Raw genomic sequence first — 20879 nt, 5'->3', positions numbered from 1 at the left:
TTGCTTTTTTGTAGCATCGCAGGCTGCTCTCGTCGTCTTCCATGCACTCCGCGCGTGCCCGTTGTGGTGTGTCTGCGCGCGTTAGTACGGGTGCGTAGTGACCCGACCGCTCGGCCACAAAAGGCATTAGTGCATTTGTCACCCAGACAAAGTGCAGGCGCCAGAATGGCAAGCGGCGGGCGAATCTCTCTCGCGTGGCTCATACATAACTTACGTCGCGCGGCTGGCGCGCCGACGTGGCAAGCAAACAGCTAAAATGGGGGACACAGCCGGCTTTAGCAGCAAACCTCGGCGGGTACTACACGGGACGAGAAACACGGACAGGTGTTATGGGCTGCCGAGCTAGTGTATGTGCGGCACTTCGCTGGTCGGCCCCTCCAGTATATTTCATAGCGCTTCTTGTCTCGTACTCTGATGCCCCCTGCACTATTTCAGCGAGCTTCGGTGACGTTGTTTGTGGCCGCCACGTGGAGTGGTTGAAGTGGGAGAGAGAAGTTGCACGTAGGGAATCAGTGAAAGGACTAGATTTAGGAGTCAGAGACAAAGGTGAAAGGAGAAAGGAGTGCGATTAGTGAGCCATGGTAGCTAGAGAACAGAAACAAAAAAGTTTTTGGGAAGACGTTCTGAAGCAAAACCGAGAAGTCCAACTCTCGGATTTAATATATCGCATCTCTATATAGCCCATACCTGGTGGCCGACGGCCAATTCGCAGGGTAAGAAGAGAAGCTTCAAGAATTTGGCCCCATGTTGCACCGGAATACTCATTTGCTTCATGATTTGTTGGAAATGGCGAGTTAAATTCAAATATTTCATTTGTCAAAAATGTGCTGTAACGTTTTGTTTTGTGTGTGATTTTTTGTTTCGTATTTTTCGAAGATGCTTGCTGTTCATTTTTATGGAACAGATGTATTCGAGTCCTTTTTGAGTGTGCTCACCTCAAAGAGTGTAAGCTGTGATGAACTGCGAAAAGACGGGGTGTCTGTCAGGTTTGTCTCTTTTTAACACTTGCCCCCTAATGAGGTCTGTATTCTGCAAACGTTCAATAAAATACTACTACTACTTCTACTGCAGAGCCACACAACATGGTGCCGCCCCGCATCACCCACCGGTTAGGTCAAGTGACGGCTCTGGAGCACAGCGAGGCCGTGCTACCGTGCGTGGCTCAGGGATACCCACTGCCTTCGTACCAGTGGCTTAGACGTCGTGACGGTGATGCTTCGGCCAGACCTCGGACGGTGCCGCTGGACGGCGCTCGAGTGAGCATGTCCTCAGGAAGCCTGGTCATCCGCTCCGTGGTGGCCGATGATGCCGGGAAATACTACTGCCTTGTCAACAATACGGCTCGCCAGGACAGGGCCGAGACCGAGCTTGTGGTCTACGGTGAGAAGCCTGTCGTTTTCATCTATTTGAGAAACGCTCGGTTTGTGTTGAAACCAGCTGGTTCGAAACAATATAGGTATATGCAGTTCTTTTGTTTTAACAGTTCACAGAAGCTCCAAATATCAGAGGCGTAGATGGCAGCAATGTAGGAAGGCTACAAACCCAAATAATAGTACGTATTCTTTCTACAAAAGTACGAAAGCAAGTTAGGCCTTTTTAAACTTAGTTCACGTACGCCAATGCGGCGAAAGTATTCCTGAGAAGACAAAAAGTATAAAAGTGCATCCTTCCTCTTAGTTAACACTAGTCGCTTCTTTCTAGTGTCCCTAATGTCTTTAGCTGTTTTCTCGGCTTCTTTTAAACCTGACCAAACTTCTGATGTAATGAACCACTATCCCCTTCAATAATCCTCCAAAAAGTAGCAACTTTCTGAGAGAAAAGCTGAAGGCTTGCAGCTAACAGTTGTGCCTGCTTCATGTTGGAAGCGACTCCATGTTGTGCAAGCTTTCTCGCAAACAAAAAAAAAAACGAAGGAGATAACTGTTGTACGATCACGACTGTGTTGCTACCCACGCTTTTTTCATGTCAAGGAAAATTATGTTCTCTGATTGCCCTTCTGATTTAGTGGTCTGCGGTTGAGATGAAGGCTCCAGAGACTAATGCATGCTTTCTGGTATTCCGGATCTTCGAAAATAGAAGTAATGATACTGCGGACAAACTGATAGCTTGAGCTAAAGAGCGTTTACATTCCTATCGTTCAAGTATTTCCAGGAGCGAGAATGGTAGAAAAATAAAGAGTTAATTGATCCTATTATGGGACCACACTCTGTCTGCATAACCGGCACTTCGATGTACTTGTGATACCATGCCAATCTTTACGAAGTTTACTTCAATTTCATGTGTCGCTTCAGACACTGATGAGTTTGCTGTGAAAGCTGTGAAAATGAAGTGCACTTATCATAATGATTTGATTTGTGGGGTTTAACGTCCCAAAACCACCATTTGATTATGAGGGACGCCGTTGTGGAGGGCTCCGGAAATTTTGACCACCTGGGGTTCTTTAACGTGCACCCAAATCTGAGCACTTATCATAATGCCTGCGCACGTTGATATTGTGTTTTTTCGAAAATTTTAAGAGATGATAACATATAGCTACAATAAGCAAGAAGCCATAGTCTTGTACTATAAAACGGGAAGAAACACTTTGTAATACAGTGAAAGATAAAATATCAAGGTTAGATCAAGAAAAATTTAGGCATGCGAAGAAGACCCATGGAGATCTGCAGAGCATCCTCAACCATTTAGACATTTTGCTGAGGATTGCGCACTAGTGATAAGCCATATGTGCTTGTCAGCTAGACGAAGAGACTACTTTTATAGCTTAAAAATACACCGGAGTAGCGGGTTGCGCTACTCTTGTCTCTTATTTATAAATCATGAAGTCACGTGTGAACTTCTGCTTGCGACGTTCGCTTTTTACCCAGCACTTCGCTTTCAGCGGGCGCTGCTTGCTGCAACTGAACTTCTACGTCGAGTTGTGAATAAATACTGTCGCTTGATATTTGTGGCTGCGATATGATAGGTGCTAACTATGGAATCAGGCACCTTCAGTATCTTGTGCGCATAAGGCGTTCTCTATCTAACATCAACCTTTAAATAAAACAAGTGTAATAGTAAAGAACAAAAAAGCGAAAAAAAAATGATGATGTAGTTCTTGAAGAGGCAGTGCCGACATGGCATCGTTCCCTGCGGTCTATCCTTTCACGGCGGATGCTCTAGCCAACGCGACAGCAGTTTTAGCGATTAAATCGCGCGAGTTTCGTAATGGTGTGATCGCTTCTCATTAACGCCTGACAAATAACGAATCGATGACGTCCACCGCGCGTAACTCGGCCGCGCGTCTCTCGCCGTCTGCGTGGGTGCGCGCCCTCCTCGCTCAACGGCCGATATCTTACGCAGCACTCCTACGCGTCTCCCGGTCCACTTTCCAAAAGGCGTCTTTATTCTAACGGCCGAAAATGAAGGGATTAGCTCGAGATTTATTGGAGTGATTAGGCGGGCATCGCGAGATTGCTCGTCGTACTCCTGACGTGAAGCTGGGATTCGGCGCCTCCTTTCCCGTTCTTTCTTTTATCTCTCTCTTCTTGTGGTCTGAGGAGCAAAGCATTGAAATAGAGGAGGGGAAGGCGATGATTGAAGCTGCGGATGGACGTCTGATGGGGATGTCTCGCGCGCCGAAGCTTCATTTTGGAACCACCGCTGCGATGAGTGCGCAAATGAGTTAGAGGACAACGAGGCAGAGGGAAGACATCAAAGAGATTGCGAAACAACACGTGCTCCACTGCCTTCTTTCAACATGTACCTCTTGGGTGAGGAACCCTCCTTGCACGTTAGATTGCTAAACAGTGAAAGATTACTTTTCTTCATTCGAAGTTTTATCGGGGCTTCGTGGTGGTGCTATGCTACGAAAGAAAGGCCGCCATGGCGCGAGAACATGTGGAAAAGGGCTAGGGCTGTCGGAATGAAAGACTCGACCGAATAAGTGATGAGAAACGGGTGATGCAATGTTTAATGAAGCACATTGAGAAAGTTGCTAGTGGAAATTACTTTGTGCGGTGTCACTGCTGGTCCCGATGAGATTGATCACCCGGAGACGTGTTACTATCCGAAGCGTCTCAGTGGGTTGAGCTTTCTCCTTCTGGTTAAGTGCAGGTCGCAGGCGTAAACTCCCATTGACGGCTGCTGCTTTCTGCTAGACCAGCATGGAAAGGCAAGGCACCCTGGCAGGTAAAGTTATACCGTCTCGAGGAAAAAATTAATCCCGATATCTTCTCTTTCTGACAGTGCTCCCAAAGGATCATACTTTGTTTCGTTTTGTTAGACCATGCCAGTCAATCAAATTACTCGGTAGTTTCGCCACCTCCACCTTGTTACGTATAGTGGACCGTTTCTGTGATTCAACTGAGACATCAAAGAGTCGAAGCCGAACCAAGTGTTTGGGGCATTTTGCAGTAAATCGTCAAAATGGGGGCATAGTGTGGCAGCTGTTGTTGCGAGTTCGTAAGAGCCTATGGTGTTACAACGTGCGCTCGTGTTGTGAATATCGGCATCTTCCCAGCGTGTCCTCGACCTTCGTGGTGAGGAGTCAATGTCTACAAGACATGACAATTGTTGTAGCGCGAAAACAGAACGACGACGAAGAGACTCACCTCTTTCTCGTCGTTCTCTTCACGCGCTATAACTATTGTCATGTCATACCAACTAGCCCAAGCTACCCCACGTATACAGGACGGTGCGACGAGCATTCACTGCCGCAGTGGCACGGAGCGTGAACATTGCCACTTTGTTGTTTTCGACATCATCCTAGAGGTCCAAGTGATCGAGAAAAACAGCAGATAACTCATAAAATCAGTACTTTTTAAATCTTTTTTTGTTGCGCGAAGGTTTTGGCAATTTCGACGTCGCATTTTCGCATTGGCGCATAAGCTTATTGAATATTGTCGTATAAGAAAACTGACCTGTCTCAACAAACACTAATTTGAAAAGTTTGCTCTGCATCGAAAATATTATTGCCCTTCACCTGTGAGGGCAACTTGCGAAAAGCAAGGAACCGCAACTGGCATCATAGTTTGTTTCCTGATGCGGAAAGAAAGCAAAAAAAAAAATCCAGGATATGAGAAACAGGCAGAAGCAAACATTGGCGTTTGAGTATGCCACTTTCTTTTGTGCTGTGCTATTTCTGGCTTTCTTTAAGCATCTAAACCAACTAGGTCAGGTAACAAGTCTTTTGAATAGCTTTTTTACAGAAGAATAGCACGTAGACTATTTTATATTGCACACGAGACTCATATTTTTCAGTTTTGTAGTCCATATGAATCCGAACAGGAACTGTCTCACTCAGCAAAAAAAAAAATACACAAGATAGCAGTCAGTGTCTTGGCGGCCAATCGAGCAAGTTCACAACCATGCGATTGAACTTGCAGCCAGATCAATCCACTAATCTATAAACACAAGTAGTCCCGTGTTCCTTGGGGAAGACACAGATTAGCACAAAGCATACAGTCGCCAGGAAATAACTGTTGTAGGCATGGTACAGAATGCCGGGCAGGGATTCCTTGACGGAGGGCCACGACTCAGCTACGGTGCAGAGCCACGCCGATGTATTAAACAAAACCTATTATCTGACTATCTATCTCTTCCCTCTGCAATAAAGAGGAACGTGACATACTTTAAGCGCAGTTCCGTAGGTACGTGTTTCGGAGTTCTCATCACGTTTCTCAACTGAAAATGAATACGTTCCCACATTTCTGACTCTAAGTTTTGGCAAAGGGTGACAATAAATCCAGTACGGATGTTTTGAAACAGTTATTTAGATAGGCTATATGCACAATTGGGGAGCTCAAATCCATTCCCTTCGCAGCCGTTAGGAAGCGATACAATGGTGCATTGTGTATTTCTTGCAGCAGCATCGCCTATTTCACATTTGGTGCTCCCATCTCCTCATCTAACAGGAAATCCTCAATATACTTCAATGAATCAGCAGCAAAAATCAAGTTTTTTCATTCCATTCCATTCCAATCAGCAGAAGATCATTGTATGGTGCATTGAGAAAGAGAATGAGTATTATGCATACAGCATTTGTATCTTTTGTAGTACGCCTTTATGCCAGAACGTAAAATTTCGCAGACAGCCCTTATACTTCTTACCTATTTCTTGCCTATCTCTGCTTAAATTTCGCCATGAAAAGTCACAGTATGGCCCTGTTTCACCTGATATTACTTTTGTCTAGCCATGTAATCGTTTAATATCATATTCCGAGTGTCATTACATAGCGGTTTTTATTCACCATATAGCACTCGGCCGTAATATCTATTCAGGCATCGGGTCACCTGCATAGAAATAGGGACATTTATTACGCGGAAATCTACAGAGTGTGTCGATATCTACAGCAGACAATCGGACGTCGACTGCAGTAATTTCTGCTGTGGTGGCCATATAAGCGCTTCCATTGTCACTAGCTCAACGTACGAAGTAATACGAGGTAAAGGTGATGGCACAATGGAGGCCACCATGCAGTGCCATTTAGGTATTTTCTTCTTTAGCTATTCACACTGGCATAGCCACCTATATATTTCACAAAGAAATGAGCGCGGCAAAATGTTGAACAATGACTCGGGCTGGTCGATACACAATTTTTTTTCGGTTAAAGAGATATCATTGTTGAGCAGTTATTGGTACACCACAAGATTAAAATGAATTGATTGAACTCGGTGGGTTAATCGACATCCAGCAGCGTACATGAAAAAACATTAGTGCACGTACATCGAAATCGGGGAGAGGTATACTGCAGGTAATAGGAATATTTATTTACCGATCAGGGGTATATTAATGGCTCTTGCCTCCTCTGACAGAACGCACTCTCTCCACGAGCGGCTGTATATGGCTCCGCCCGTAGGGAACATTTATCAGGTCCACTGAATGGCAAACGAATATTGATAGAGGTACAGCGCACGCGATAAGCTAAGAAAAAAAAGAAAAACAAAGTTTGAGGCTCATTTCAGATTTAGTGAGGCACGCGAAATACAGCGAAAGACCGTGAGCAGATCGCATTGTAGAAAAATATTCGTTCTCCGAATGACGGAAACATATAGAGAGTAAAACGTAACAAAATGTAGGAAGCTTAACAAGAAGAATTACTAGCTTGTTACCATGCACTGTAGGCACGAGAGAAAACAAATAATGAAGGAAAAAAGTAAGAAAAAAATGCATGGTCTTTGCAATGCTATTGACAGCCCTGCACGCCTTTCGCCGGTGTTGTGTACATTATTTATGCAGGATCACGCAGAAGCTTAGGAAGCGGTATTAGAGCACTGAAGCGTTCAACTGGTTAACTTACACTGCCCTTACTTCCTTCTGGAAGAAATCAATCTCCAAACGAAGAGGGCTTTGGAGACAGCCGGGTGTATCCGAGCTCATTCGCTTTACCTTCCACGCGTTCCGTGCCTACGTCGACTTACTTCGCTATGACATATGCCAGAAATGCAGCTCGAATGCGTTTATTAGGTGCTCCTACGATATTCATAAGCTCGGCGCTATCCTCAGCCTGAAGACGACAAAAACAATGTTGACGCGGCAATGTAGATGCGTGCCTTCAAAGGGAGACGCACCACCGAATCCCTGTCCATTAAGGATATCATACAAACACACGATGCTAAACGAGCGTTGCGTCGTCTCTGTTCCTAAAAGTGTCGTGACACATTGGCTCGACGAGTCTCGGCTTCCTATTTCGGCGACTTATTTAACATCCCTCATTAAGCCCGGAGGTGGGCAATTACACTACGCGCCATGCTCCATCTTTCCCACTGCCCTTGCTCCCTTGTAATGTGGCTACAACCCGCACTCGACCAAAGTCAAGCGGGACGTTATTATTTGCTTCTTGTTTCTTCTAGCGGAGATGTGTGCGTGGTTATGAGTGGTTGTGAAGGGTACGGAAAAGAGGGCGATGGAAGTAGTACTGCGCACAGACTGCTGCAGTGGTGGTGAGTACGCGCTATACTGACCACCGCGCGCGGCAGCGTGCTTTATGGTTTTCGTCAGAATTGAACCGACTCGCTCGCTAGCGAAGTGGACTCCGGGGAGCAGCCCTCGGCTGCCGTCTATGACCTAGAGAGGACGACGGCGTTAGTGCTGGGACCATTGGCGCCGAGCGGCGAAACATTAAACATCGACGCTGGCTGAACTTGCCGGGAAGGGGGGGGGGAGATAAGAGGGAGCACTAGCCTTCGCGGAGAGCTACACGAGCTCCGATAGCGCAGCGGCGCATAATTAAAGCGACGTACATTTTCGGTGTCGACACGTCGTCCCAGATCCCAGCCGGCCACGCGGTCGGTAGAGTTTGCGAGCTTGCGCTGTTGCCTCAACTTCGCGTGCTGCCCTTAGCCCTCCCCCTTCTCCCCGCTCACAATCTCTATTCTCCTTCTTCTCCATTTCCTCCTTGCCAACTTTACTTGACCTAATATAATGCTTTCTTCTTCCCTTCACTGCAACGGCAGCGGCTAAAAAGAAGCAGGTCTGAAATTATTCAGACAGGCCCAAAACTCCGAGCCGCTCAGGGTTAGGCTTCTATGTCTTCTCAACATCCCCTCGTCCCACCGTTCCAGCCAGCTTTATTGCTACGATGCTTCTGAGCGCTACTCTGTGGCTTGCGAACCGGTTTTACCCCTGCCAGATTATGGCTGTCACTGAGTAGTGGGGCGCCAGCGGAAAACACACACACACACACACACACACACACACACAAAAAAAAAAAAACAATCACCTCAGGAAGAAAACAGCATGTGTAGAGAACTGGTGACGGCGTAAATAAATAACCCGGCCTGGCTGTTCAAACGTTAGACGTGAATGAGGTAAAGTAAATAGAAAAATAAGAAACACACGATCACTGGCAAGCCTGACCCTAAAATAATAATGGGAGCAAGCCGTTAAATGAATGTAAGGTGAAACTTTTATAGAATTACTGAGTCGTGAAAAATTAAATTAGGACAACTAGGCACAGAAGCTTAGCAACATGCGGCTGACAGAGCCTTTGTAGTGTATACGGACATTTACAAACTCTGGAAACAACGGGTATGCTCTCAACTAAACGTAAAGAAAGTTCTTTGATTTGTTAAGGCTGTTGTTGAAGGATACGGCGTTGTATTTCATTATATTAACAGTAATAAATAAATGATATGTTTTTAATTACATTACATGGCTCCCATGGGTCAGTGTTCAAGGGGGGCAATACCAAAAATCACTTCATGAAAATAAATATTGATAACAGCAATCAGTACAGAAGATGCAACTGAACTCACGAAGAAATATATGTAAAATATGCAAAATATACTAACAAATCGAGGTAGAGTGCGTAACGGTATTAGGTGCACAAAAGATGATATAAAGGAACAAATCAAACAGAAATCGTACAACAGCATATGAAAACTAACGAATATTTTGCTCATATGTATGTACAGAAAGAAAGTAAAAAAAATTGCCCGCAGCTTCCCTCGGGAAACACTGAGGAGGATGCGGAGCATATAATTGGTTAACGGGGTGTTAAAGTGCGACTTACTTGGGTCGATGGCTAAATTGGTTAACGTGGTTGTGAAATGGGGTGTTAAATTGCGACTTACTTGGGTCGATGGCTAAATTGGTTAACGTGGTTGTAGGAGGGGGTGTTAAATGAGTGAACACGTACACACGTATGCGAAAGGGCGGCGCTGGTCGAAGGGACGTCGATCATTGTGTTTGTGGATTCGTTGGAATTCATTTCACCGCGACCTTGGACGTCGACGCGCCGTACAAACCAACCGATGAGCGGCAACTGAGCGAGCGAGCGCCGACCTTGAGTATATATACAGCGCGACGGCGCATGCGCTGTCAGCTGTCGAATGTTCTCGAAGGAGAAGCGCGCGCGGCACAGATGGTGGGCGACGGCGCGATGGCGCATGCGCGCGCGTCAGCTGTCCAATGTTCGAGAAGCGGTGCGGACGGCGCGGACGGCGCACTACAAGGTGCGAGTATAAGATGCTTCCGCATCTAAAAAACAGGAAAAAATTGATCAGCGTGCCTTAGGGGCGCAAGGCTAGAACCAAAAGCGGACATAGCGTCAAAGCCTGCCCGCCCAGCCTGTGCAAAGCGAGCCACTGTGAAGGAAGCGATAGCATGGGCGTTGGCTCGCTGTCCGTAGCTTGCCACATTCTTTTATTTTATGTGGCGCTTCCCGCCGCTGGGCGCTTGTTTCAGAAAAAAACTACAGGGGCATCTATGACAGGGGTGTCAAAGCAGGGGAACGAACTCCGGGTATGTTTCTCATGAACAGCACGTCGTCATCAATGACCGAGAGCCATAACAGTGCGTAGTTGGGCGCCGACAAACTGAAATTTGTTTAAAATTAACTCGAAATGTTTTGGTTCACTGGTATTGCAGCGGTTCTATTGTTATGAAAAAATCGAGGAAGTTGTCATTTAGTAATCCTTATTAGTGTTCTTCATAAAGTCAGACAACAAGGTACCTAGGTTTTTATTATGACCATTGTACAAGCAGCATTCAATTGGAAGCACTACCAGCTAATGTAAAGCCTTTTTTTGTCATTTTATTTCTGCATCACTACTGCCAGATCCATGGGTCACAATGACATGCCGCTCCATGAATGACGTCGTAGGTAATGTTTCTGTTCCGTCAAGTCACGTTGATCTGTCGACTCGAGGGTAGACTCTCTCCTCCCCAGGAAGCCTACACTTCAATTACATTTGTTCTTTGCCCAAACTTTTTTCCACAAACAGAAAATAAGAGAAAATTGTCAAGGTACACGTTAACAAAGCTTCCGAAAGCTTATTTCACTAATAAGCGCCACTTGGGTATTGAGCAACAATGATCGTCCTCCTCATGATTACAACACCATCGCCATCGCGATAGTGAGCTTACATATTTGTCTGTTTCGCAAACGAAGGGGTCCGCAACTTGGGAGCCGATTCAGAAGCTCGTTACCTCAGCTTTATTCCTGCTGCCGCACTCAGCACCTGTACAATGGGATGCGCCAATGAAGGAAAGACGCTATTGCGCATCCAAGTGTTGCGCAGATATTGCAGATATTGCACGTGTGGACATACTGCAGAAAATGATCTTTTCTCTCGCCCTTTTCATTGCCGACCAGTGGTGCCATTTCATCACGTTCTCGAGGCAATTCAAAACACCTGGGAGATCAGCATTTCACAAAAACATTCTGTTGGTTGAGGGACAGAGAGAAAGAGAAACCTCGCGTAGCGTGCCTCACACTTCGAGAAAGAACTGTTTTGGGGCTCGAGCTTCGGGCCCGCTTATCTGCGAGAGCGTCGTTCAAATGCCGACGCCGCCGGTGGTAATCTGTTTCAACGGGAACCCAATTGGCGGCGTCGAGGCGAAACATCGTTAGCGCGTAATGCTTCAGACGCCACGCTGGCAGTCTCTGCACCACCGTTTCGCAACCGACAAACAGAACTCTATGCGCGCGGTTTTGAATCGGCAAATGGGCTGAGCTCAAGTTGTGGCAGGCTGCCAGGTGACGCCACACGCGGCGTCTACCTGATAATGTGCTTCTCCAAAGGTGTGAAAGAGGGGGGGGGGAGCAGAGAAGAAATCGTTTGCGCCACGTTTTTGAGAACCAGTGGCCGTTTCCGAAAGTAGCACTGCATTGGCAAAGAGCGTTCATTGGTGTCCAGTGCATTCATCGAAGTAGCATCTACGGGGAGCTCCCGTCTTGCATTTGCTAGCTGGCGCCGCGTGCAAGAAAAGATTTCTCGGCAACGATGTGAGTGAACTTGGCTTAGCCTATGCGTTTAATGTCATGTTGACATAAACAGTCCTTGACAAACAGGCTTTTACAAAGGATTCACTAAATGTCTAGAAGACAAACAAAACAGAGGCAGGTTGACTTCATTCTTCGATCTAAAGTATCCACAGTTATCTTTCACATTCACAGAAGGTTCGTTAGATAACCGCCTCCTTTGTTTCAAAAACTAAGCCGTGACGTTTTCGTGTATGATAACTGTGGTCTAGTGGTAGTGAACCTGTGGCCGCAGAGCTGCAGATATGCTTCTATTTGTGCGAGTTTATTACAAGGGGGGAGGGGGGAGGGCTGTAATTACTCAGCAGAGTGGTCTGGAGGTGCAAATGTTCATAAAAAAATAATTGCCTCAAATTTTTTTGTAATAGTTTGCAAGATTTGCTGGTACTTTCCCGAAATAGTATACAAATAATAAGGTCTGAAAGTGTTATGTGCTTCAATACCGATATGTTTATGTCGCAAGACGTAGGGGTAGGGAAAGGCTCGAGATATTTTAAACTCTCTTAGGTTCTTAACCGTCCACTTAAATGTAAGTAGATCGACTTCTAGCCTTCTAGTCTATCGAAATCCAACCGCCATGGCCGGAATCAGGCAAAGTAGAAAATAAAGGAAGAAGACGCAAGCAGGACAAATCTTCTCAAGCTGACTATATAGACTTTCTTCTGACTTTCCTCCATTTAACAGTCCAATATAAAGATTCATTCATTCATTCGTTCATTCATTCATTCATTCATTCATTCATTCATTCATTCAGTCATTCAGTCATTAATTCATTCTAGGTACTGTGTTTCATGGGGACAAATTCTGTGCTGCTTCAACTCCGATTAACATAGCGAAATTTTTGGTCATCTGTTGGCTGCACATACAAAATGATTGGCTGACTGTTCTGCGATGTAAATATGCCGGTGAAGAACTGAGAAAGAAAGGCTATATTTAAGCGCAACACTTCTAGTCACGTGTTCGGGAAGTCATGCGAGTCGTGAACGTTAAGAAGCTGTACGCTTCGCTTTGTGTGTGTGTGTGTGTGTGTGTGTGTTGGGTGCTATGAAATTAGAATGTGCACCGTTAGTGAGATCGGACGACAAGGTGATAAAGGTAATAAAGAATGAAAACACAAATGTTCCGTGAAAAAATAGACTTAACTGGGCCGCTTTGATTAGTAGTTATGAAGAAAGGCGCTTGCTAATTGTGAGTGTGTGCAAAAAAAAGAGAAAGATGAACTCGTCTGAATAAGAAGACAATTTTTTTTAAAACCAAGCGTGAATGCGCTGAAATAGCTACGTTGATCATAGCTGTCATTATTTGTAGCAACGTTCGTAGACATTGTCTTTTCAGCTCCTTGTTTCCTCTATAATTTCGTTTGTTAACGTGTCAGCAAGTTCTGGTAAACCTTTTTTCAAAATTTCATGTGAAAATCACAGAACTGGCCAGTTTCTTTCTCTCAGGTTGTTTGAAATGGGCCTAGTCCATTAATTGCTACGTAGCAGCGTAGCCGATGCTCGCGAAACCTACACAGCGGTAGCCAGCCATTGCCTGCGTAAACCAGGGTGCTGATGAGTTCGCTAATTAATATTTCCGTGTGCGAAAGCTTCCTGTGGGGCTAGTGCTTCGCGCGCTATGTGGCACGTCGTGCAAAACAAAGCCCGGACACGCGCCTTGTTTCACGACGAAACTTCTTTTCATAGAACGTGACGGCGCGTGTCGGCGCGAGGCTGAACGCCTATCTTTCTGTGTCCCGAAGCTTTGGCCTGCGCACTCGTATTGAGCCCATTGTACGCTTTTATCGAGACTGTGCAGCAGCATCCCGTAGTGTAGGTGTTCTTTCCGCCAGTAGTGTTGTTGTGATCATCTATGAAGAAATATTCAGGTTCGCAAGCGTGCAGACTATTTGGTCATTCCAGCGACGCAGGCGGCGCCATGTAGCCGTGCTCCAAAGCTGTCACACGGAGATAAAACTGCGACGCAGTTCGGTATCTCAGTAGTCATAAACCAATTAACGCGTTTTCACGCTCTGCAACGATCGCGACAACACCGTTTCGTCCGCCATTTCGACCTTCCACTGCACCGCCTATAGTCGCTGGAAAGATCGAATACACTTGTTCTCTTACCAATGAATCCGGCTAAGCCAGAGGTTAGGCCGTTCGGCGTGCCTAGAAACCTCGCTGAGTGATTTCGTATGGCAAAGCATTGCATGAAGTAAAGGATGGGGGAAGTAGAGGAGGTAGAGAATGAATATATAACAAAGAAAGAAAGTTTCTTGGCGAGGCAGGCTTTGAACCCGTGAACCCGCTGTCAGTAGGCAAGCATCGTAACCACTCAGCTTTTTTTGTTGTTGTTTCAGCATGATAGCAGGACAAACTTCTGTGGGAACCATATGACAGCGTTGCTGCACGCATGTTCTAGGCATGTATGTGTGTAGGTGTAGGCCACACACGCGAAAACACACCACTATACAGACAGTTTGACATGAAAAAAAATTGGCAGCATATCCACGGAGTGAATGATGGAAGCATTCGTCCGTCCATTCGTTCTTGCTTCCGTCCGTCCATGCGTCCGTCTGTGTGACTGTCTATGCGTCCATCAGCCCGTCCGTGCGTGCATCTGTTCGTGCGTCCGTCCCTGTGTTCGTCCATGCATCCGCCCATGCGTCCGTTCATGCGTCCCTCCATGCATCTGTCTGTGTGTCCGTTCGTCCATCTATTCAACTCTCCAAGTACCACCATCTCGCATCTTTTCATTATATATTCTCCATATGGAAGCACCGCCATCCAACGGACATTGCAAGGACTAAACGAGTAGTGGAACACGCACACTTTCTTACGGCTTGCGCTTCGGGTCTACTTCCCTCCTTTAACCACCACGAGTTCAGGGTATATACTAGTTCACTGTATTCATGGCAGTGCAGCCCAACGCTCGCTAAACCTTTCTAAAACCAAGGATGTTACGCCCAGTGAGTATAACGTAGCAACCTTTTCCTGTCAGATAGTGCTTAATGTACATGCCAATGGCTGCTAATGGGAAATGACTGACAGGACACTTCAGCTTTTACTTTCTTACGGCTTGCGCTTCGTATCTATATACTTCCCACCTTTAACCACCCCGAGTTCATGGTATATACTGGTTCATTGTATTTATGACACTGCGGCTCAACGCTCGCTAAACCTTCCTAAAACTAAGGAGGTTACACCCAGCAGTATAACGTAGCAACCCTTTCTTGTCAGATAGTGCTCAATGTACATGCCAATGGCTGCTAATGGGGATGGCAGCGTGCGCGTTAATTAAAAGCCAAGTGCTCCTGTCTCTCATTCCCCATTAGCAGCCATTTGCATGTACATTGAGCACTATTTTTAATTGTTCAACAACGCACAGAAGAAATCTCTCACCGGCACCACCTTGGAGGTCAAAATGTTATACTTGTTACACACTACAACGGCTACGAGGGACGAACGGGTGCCGCAACAAGGAGCTTCGCCCCTAAAAGGATGCAGAACAACTGAACAACACGATTTAGAATAGTATATACTGCCAAGAACAGAATGCCGAAAGCGTCCACATACAACTTGGGGAACTCTGATAGCGCACGTCATCTGCGTGCCGCTAGCCAACGCGCCCGCAGGAGTGGGAGCCCGCCCGTGCGCCTGCATTCCTCCCTTCGAGAGATTAAGAATAAAAAGGTATCAAGTGAGATGCGGTGAGATGGAACATCCATGAACAGACGCCGTCCTCTGCGGTCGTGGGACGAAAAAAAGTGCCACCACATCCACGAAGTAAATGATGATTAGTTGGCGAAGCTCTGGAGGTAAACCTGGTAAACCATGAATCCTCCGTACATTTTGCCAACGCCTCCTGGAAAAGCTATGCCTGGAACGTCGCTCTCTTTTCAATTGGGAGCCTTCTGCCAGCACGCAATCTCGGAGGCCATGCCTCCTGCCTTGTGTTGCGACCGACCGCCGCGTGAGACTGCTCCCCTCCGTGCCGCTCAGTCACGTGACATAACCGTACCGCTCTGTCACGTGACATCACAGCTGCTCGGAGACCACTGAGGGAGCATTGCTGTTTTCGCAGGGGGCGGCCGTTGGAGACGCTCGCCTTCGTACCCATGAAGGCAGGTAAAATCAGAGGGTAGGGCAGTGCATTCGCGGCTCACGTTCCAGCCATAATTTTTTTAGGAGGCGTTGATTTTGCCCACTCAATTTCATTACAAAGCTCCCCCTAGCGGACGTCGCTGCACTAAATCAAACGATAGGCCTTCCACTAATTATATGCCCTATATGTGACGTCATTCCTATTTTATAGCATCTCGCATCTTTTCATCATCAGCTACAAGTACCGTCATCTAGTGAACACTGCAATAACTACACAAGAGTTGGCTACACACAGGAAACGGTACCGCAATCTAGTGAACACTGCAAGAACTAAACGAGAGGTGGCTACAATCAGGGCACGCACAGCCGACGCCTTAAGGAGCTTCACCCCTAAAACAAAACTTCATTAGTTCCTTGAGGATCACATCTCTCGGCTAGTATATTGTTTTCCTGCTGAGGCAACCCAAAAGCATTCCTTCCTTCATGGCATCACCTCGCTGAGAACTATACAGCGTTATCAACTAGGGCAAACGTAGTCGGTCGATTTTTCTCGCAGTTACATTTTGTTTCTAATTCCATACACAGCACGGATCTCAATGTAATGTTACGCACTGATAGCCGCCGCCGTATATACAGTTTTTACTTTGCGAAACACTAATATAAGTTCTAGTTTCCAAAATCAAGTTTATCATCGTAAAAACTGCTAACGCCGACATTGAAGCATTTCTGTAAACCCAGTGGATGTTTGGATGTGGGTATGCGTCCTTATGTCCAACGCCGGAAGCGTCGCCTAGGTCTTGATGGTGTCCCACTGGGGACGTTCGCTTAGGGACATTTGTTCTAGGTCCAGCGAATGAGCGTACTCGGCTTTGGACATACGGATCTAAATAGGAGATCCGTCGGTCTTGCAATGCCGTGCCATGTGGGTAACGGGCTATCCCTTGGCAAGGCTTGGCTAAATAAGGCTATCCAGGTCTGCTGTGCTTTCAGGCTTGGCTCTGCAAGTGCGAGACAGTTCTAATTTTAGGGGTGGAGCTACTTTTAGTTGAACTTTGTCCTGCGGGTGGTGTAACCCAGACAAGAACCGACTAGAAAAAAAGGAAGGCAGTATATCTTGAACAGCATGATTGACAGCGCTGTCTCGTAGAAGTACATTAAAACTGCAGTTGAGTGAGGATATTCTAGATGGCACTGTACCGCTACACTCCGATTGGCTGCTGCGCGGGTCGTGCCTGAGTGCGCGAGGAAGGAGTGTCTCCCTCAGTCTTCTGGATAGTCGCCGTACGGGCCACATCGTTGGTGGAGCATGGACGAAGCAGAGTGGTGGGCACGTAGAAGACGCTCGCACTCGACTTCCTTGGCTCGCGTCAAGTCGGTGTTAGCCACGCGCCATCTGCATTCTCGAACGCGATCGGATGCATGGACGCATGCATGGACGGATGGACACATGGAGGGATGCACAGATGGACGCTTCCCCACTTATCATCATTCACTATGTGGATATGCTGTGATTTTTTTCACATGTAGATATGCGCATCTCTGCATTTGCATTAGGAGATCCTTTCTTAATAATGGTTCTCAATAAGGTCTAACGATTCCCGAAATGCGTCAACCTGGCAAGACCAGAAAGAGAATCACAGTATGGCGATAACGCTAGATTGTCTATTTGTGTGCAGGTCAAGCTGATTTTAAGTATAATTACGCCGGGTTGCTTCATGCAAAAGCGTGTATTTGCTATTTTTTTGAACATATCATCTGGGGTTTACATCCAAAAACCACAAATTGATCTGCTTTTTTAATATTAACCACGTGTTCATCCTGCGAATCTACTTGTACGGCATGTCATATGGTAACAGTAAATTGATCCCGAAACTTGTAACACTGGTTGGGTACAAAACAGGTGCCACTATTTGCAAGTCATTTTTTACAAATTGTTTAGAAGACCCAAATACGTACAGCCTACGTGCTATTGCACACGTAAACCACTCACTTAGAATGAAAGATAAAAAAGGAATAAAGATGGACTTGAGCAAACCCTGATTGGTTAAACTTAACTAAAGCGTTCAAAGCAAAACCAGTTTTGGGGGTTTAGAGTATAGTGCCGAGTTCATCTACTCTCATGACGCTATCTTCGTACTTTCAATGAAGGACCTCTTGCATTGTCTAGCATCGATAATTTACATTTCACTGAACGGTAATTTATTGTGGGGTATCGACTAGGTTTAACCAAAACGTTTTGTGTTCGTAACGTCACCAAAACATGGCGTAGAAATTCAAACTATTTAGTCAAAACGTACTGTTATCAGTAAAAAAAAAACTTCTGGCCTAAAGTAAAACCTGAAGATTTCGTGGAAGTGTGCGGAGGCCAGTATTCAGTCATTTTGAAAAAGTGAGGCTCGAAAGCACTTTGTAAGCGCCTGCACGTTCGAAGAACTTTGGCGAATAAGGGTCCTCGACAAGCCGAAGACTCTAGCGTAGCTTTCGGAATCGCTGCATTCAATTAAAAAGCATAGAATATGCTCGCAGCTGGCCTTTGTGTTTCCGTGTCTATTGTCTCCATAGGAAGCAGAGTGCTCTCCATTTTCTCCTTTTTTCCATGTTTGTTCTTATTCTTTCATTCATTCTACTTTTCGGCGCACATTATAGTGTATGCTGTTCGCCGTTTCCCGCGCTCGAACCAAACTTCTACTGTTACGAGCGTGCTCTCTCGCATATTATTTAAGCTCCGCGAGCCTTTGTTTCGCGAACGGTGAGAAATCACAGCTGCTGAGCGAGAAAGCACCATGCCAGACAGGTATGGTCTCTGGGGCTTGATTCTGAATGCAGCATTGAGAAATGCCGGTGTACTGTGCGCAGACAGAGAGCAAATGCCTTTGTCTTGAAGGTACTTTCACTAAAGCCTTTTCATCGCTGTGTTCGTTTGTTTTGTTCGCGGTACGAGAATTTGAAAGAAGCTGTGCGCTTGGGATGTCCCAACGGACTAGACAGGTACCAACAGCTGTCGCATAAGCACGTTGCAGCTTGCGATCGCCCCTTTCGCACGCAAGAGCTTCTGCTCTCGGTAAAAGAATAATCCAGGCGGGGATTGCTATTTCTCTAGACTCTGACGTTACAACTAATTTTTTGGCATGTGAATTCTAACCGGTGATCATATTTGTACGGAGGCAATTATTATTTAGCACCTTAACACCCTCAATGCTATATATCGAATACACTTGGCAGGTGCGTTATTCAGACATTCTATGGCAGAAAAGTGAAAACTTCCCTCATCTTCGAACTTCTTCTACAAGGTGCACTGCAAAAAAATGTCTCTTTTTCTTAATTGTCTGATGCTTACGGTTTCTTCACAAATAATTACTTTGGCTAAGCGCAAAACAAAATTCTAACCTGTTTTGTATTCTGTTATAGAGCTGCGTGTCTGGGTAGAAAACTTCAAGTTACGTAGTTTTCTTACGATAACGTTGAGCGCCAATTGACTACACCTAAAGCATCGCACTAACAAAGCTTTATGAAAGTATACAGTTAGAAATTGCGAATAAGTCACTTAACCAGGCAGATGCATTAAACGCCTGATACGCCCGAAACTGTGTGAAAGTTAGCAAGCATATTTTGTCGTGAGACCTAAGTAATCATTCTGGACGGGTTATAATGCAGCCATTTCAGGTTATATCACGTCTTGTGAAATAACTATAAATACTTTATAGAGTACTGGTGTCGGCTATACCAATAGGCGAGCTGGCTAATTGTGCTTGTGTTGGTTTCAACCCCTTTCAGGTTATTAAGAAATTTTGAAAGAGTTTTGTCAACATCATATTACACTACGCCATATTATTTCTAATAACAATATAAAATAATAGACAGCTACGAAATAACAACGACCTGCGCTTCCCAAATCTACGTAAAGACACGTGCTTTGAGCGCTTTAGAAAACGCTAACGACGTCACCTTGCATGACGTATTAAGTGAACGGCGGGTTAATCAAAAACGCCTAATCACATTACAAGTGCATATGCATTGTCGGAAAAGGAACACATAAAATAACAAATGGAAAGACGAAGTTGGTGTTCTCGTTTCACTCACGCTATAGGGGTGCACATAATACCTCCCTCCTACCGTCAAGAGCAGCACCGTTCTTTCAGAAACCACAGAGGGCCGACATGTGAGACGACAGTCTCTACGCGTGTATTTAATCAGATCCACTCAATTTCCAGTCAAGACCCCCAAGCGCCACAAAACTCGATCTTGCCTTGCACTTACGCGACCCAAGTTCGACACGGGGTGGGACCAAACGCTCCATGAAAATGTTGGGTAATTAAATACTCGTCAAGGACAGAAGCCAGATAGTGGCGTAAGTGGTGTGGGAGGTCGGCGAGAAACACGCGGACGCGAGTGCTCAGAAATGAACAGCCGGGAAAAGGTTAGTGAATAGCCGAAAGAAACATAAAGAAGGGGGGAAGTGCGAGGGCGTTGAGAAGAGGAAGGCACTCCTGCCGAAAGCGCCAACGTCGCATCGTTGCCTTCTTAGTAGTAGGGCAAGGCGGGTCTGCTCGTTGTGCAAGCTCAGCAAGAGCTGAGGCGCTGAAAGCGGGGGGTGAAAGAAATCAAAAGAGGATACAAAGGACAAGGCAGATGATCATAGGGAAAAGGACGAGAGCGTAAGATAGAGATAAAGGGGCTGAGGCGAAGGAGGCGGAGTCTGGGAATCGCTCGAGCTCCCTACGAGCCTGAATGCCCACACGGTGTGTGAGCGGCGACTGGCCATGAGAGAGCACGCGAAGAAAGAATGGAAGCTTCCGCCGGATTCGCCGATAATTTGTTCCCAGAACCGCTGCATGGCCGCCGCTGCATTAGCGGGTTCAAGAAGAGAGCAGCACTCCGCGGCGGCTTTCTCCCTATTTTTTACTTATGCCGGGAACTGAGCACTTTTTAATGCTTCTCCTTCCCCGATCTGCCCGCGTGGGACGGCCAGTGTCTCAACGCAGCCGCAGTTCTTGCTGGGGTTCCTTTTCTTCACGCACCGCCGCTCGCCGTTTCCGTTGCAATCGATTTTG

The 20879-nt window shown here is 46.1% G+C and overlaps 1 protein-coding gene across 5 annotated transcripts in view; it reads left to right on the top strand.

Moving 5' to 3' along the window:
• Positions 1–20879, top strand: part of LOC119169563 (cell adhesion molecule Dscam1-like) — a 491221-nt gene that overhangs the window by 302827 nt on the left and 167515 nt on the right. For all 5 annotated transcript variants that reach the window (XR_012886621.1, XM_075876196.1, XM_075876190.1 and 2 more), the window contains exon 5: positions 1072–1380. Coding sequence is in view for 4 of the 5 variants with exons in the window: in XM_075876196.1 (XP_075732311.1) it covers positions 1072–1380 (309 nt within the window). In the remaining variant the exon portion in view is untranslated. The remainder of the gene's footprint in view (positions 1–1071; positions 1381–20879) is intronic.

Source organism: Rhipicephalus microplus, chromosome 2 (genome assembly GCF_043290135.1).
Source record: "Rhipicephalus microplus isolate Deutch F79 chromosome 2, USDA_Rmic, whole genome shotgun sequence".
In the NCBI taxonomy this organism is placed as follows: domain Eukaryota; kingdom Metazoa; phylum Arthropoda; class Arachnida; order Ixodida; family Ixodidae; genus Rhipicephalus; species Rhipicephalus microplus.
Note: the sequence above shows the minus strand (reverse complement) of the source record. Positions and strands in the feature narration are given on the sequence as shown.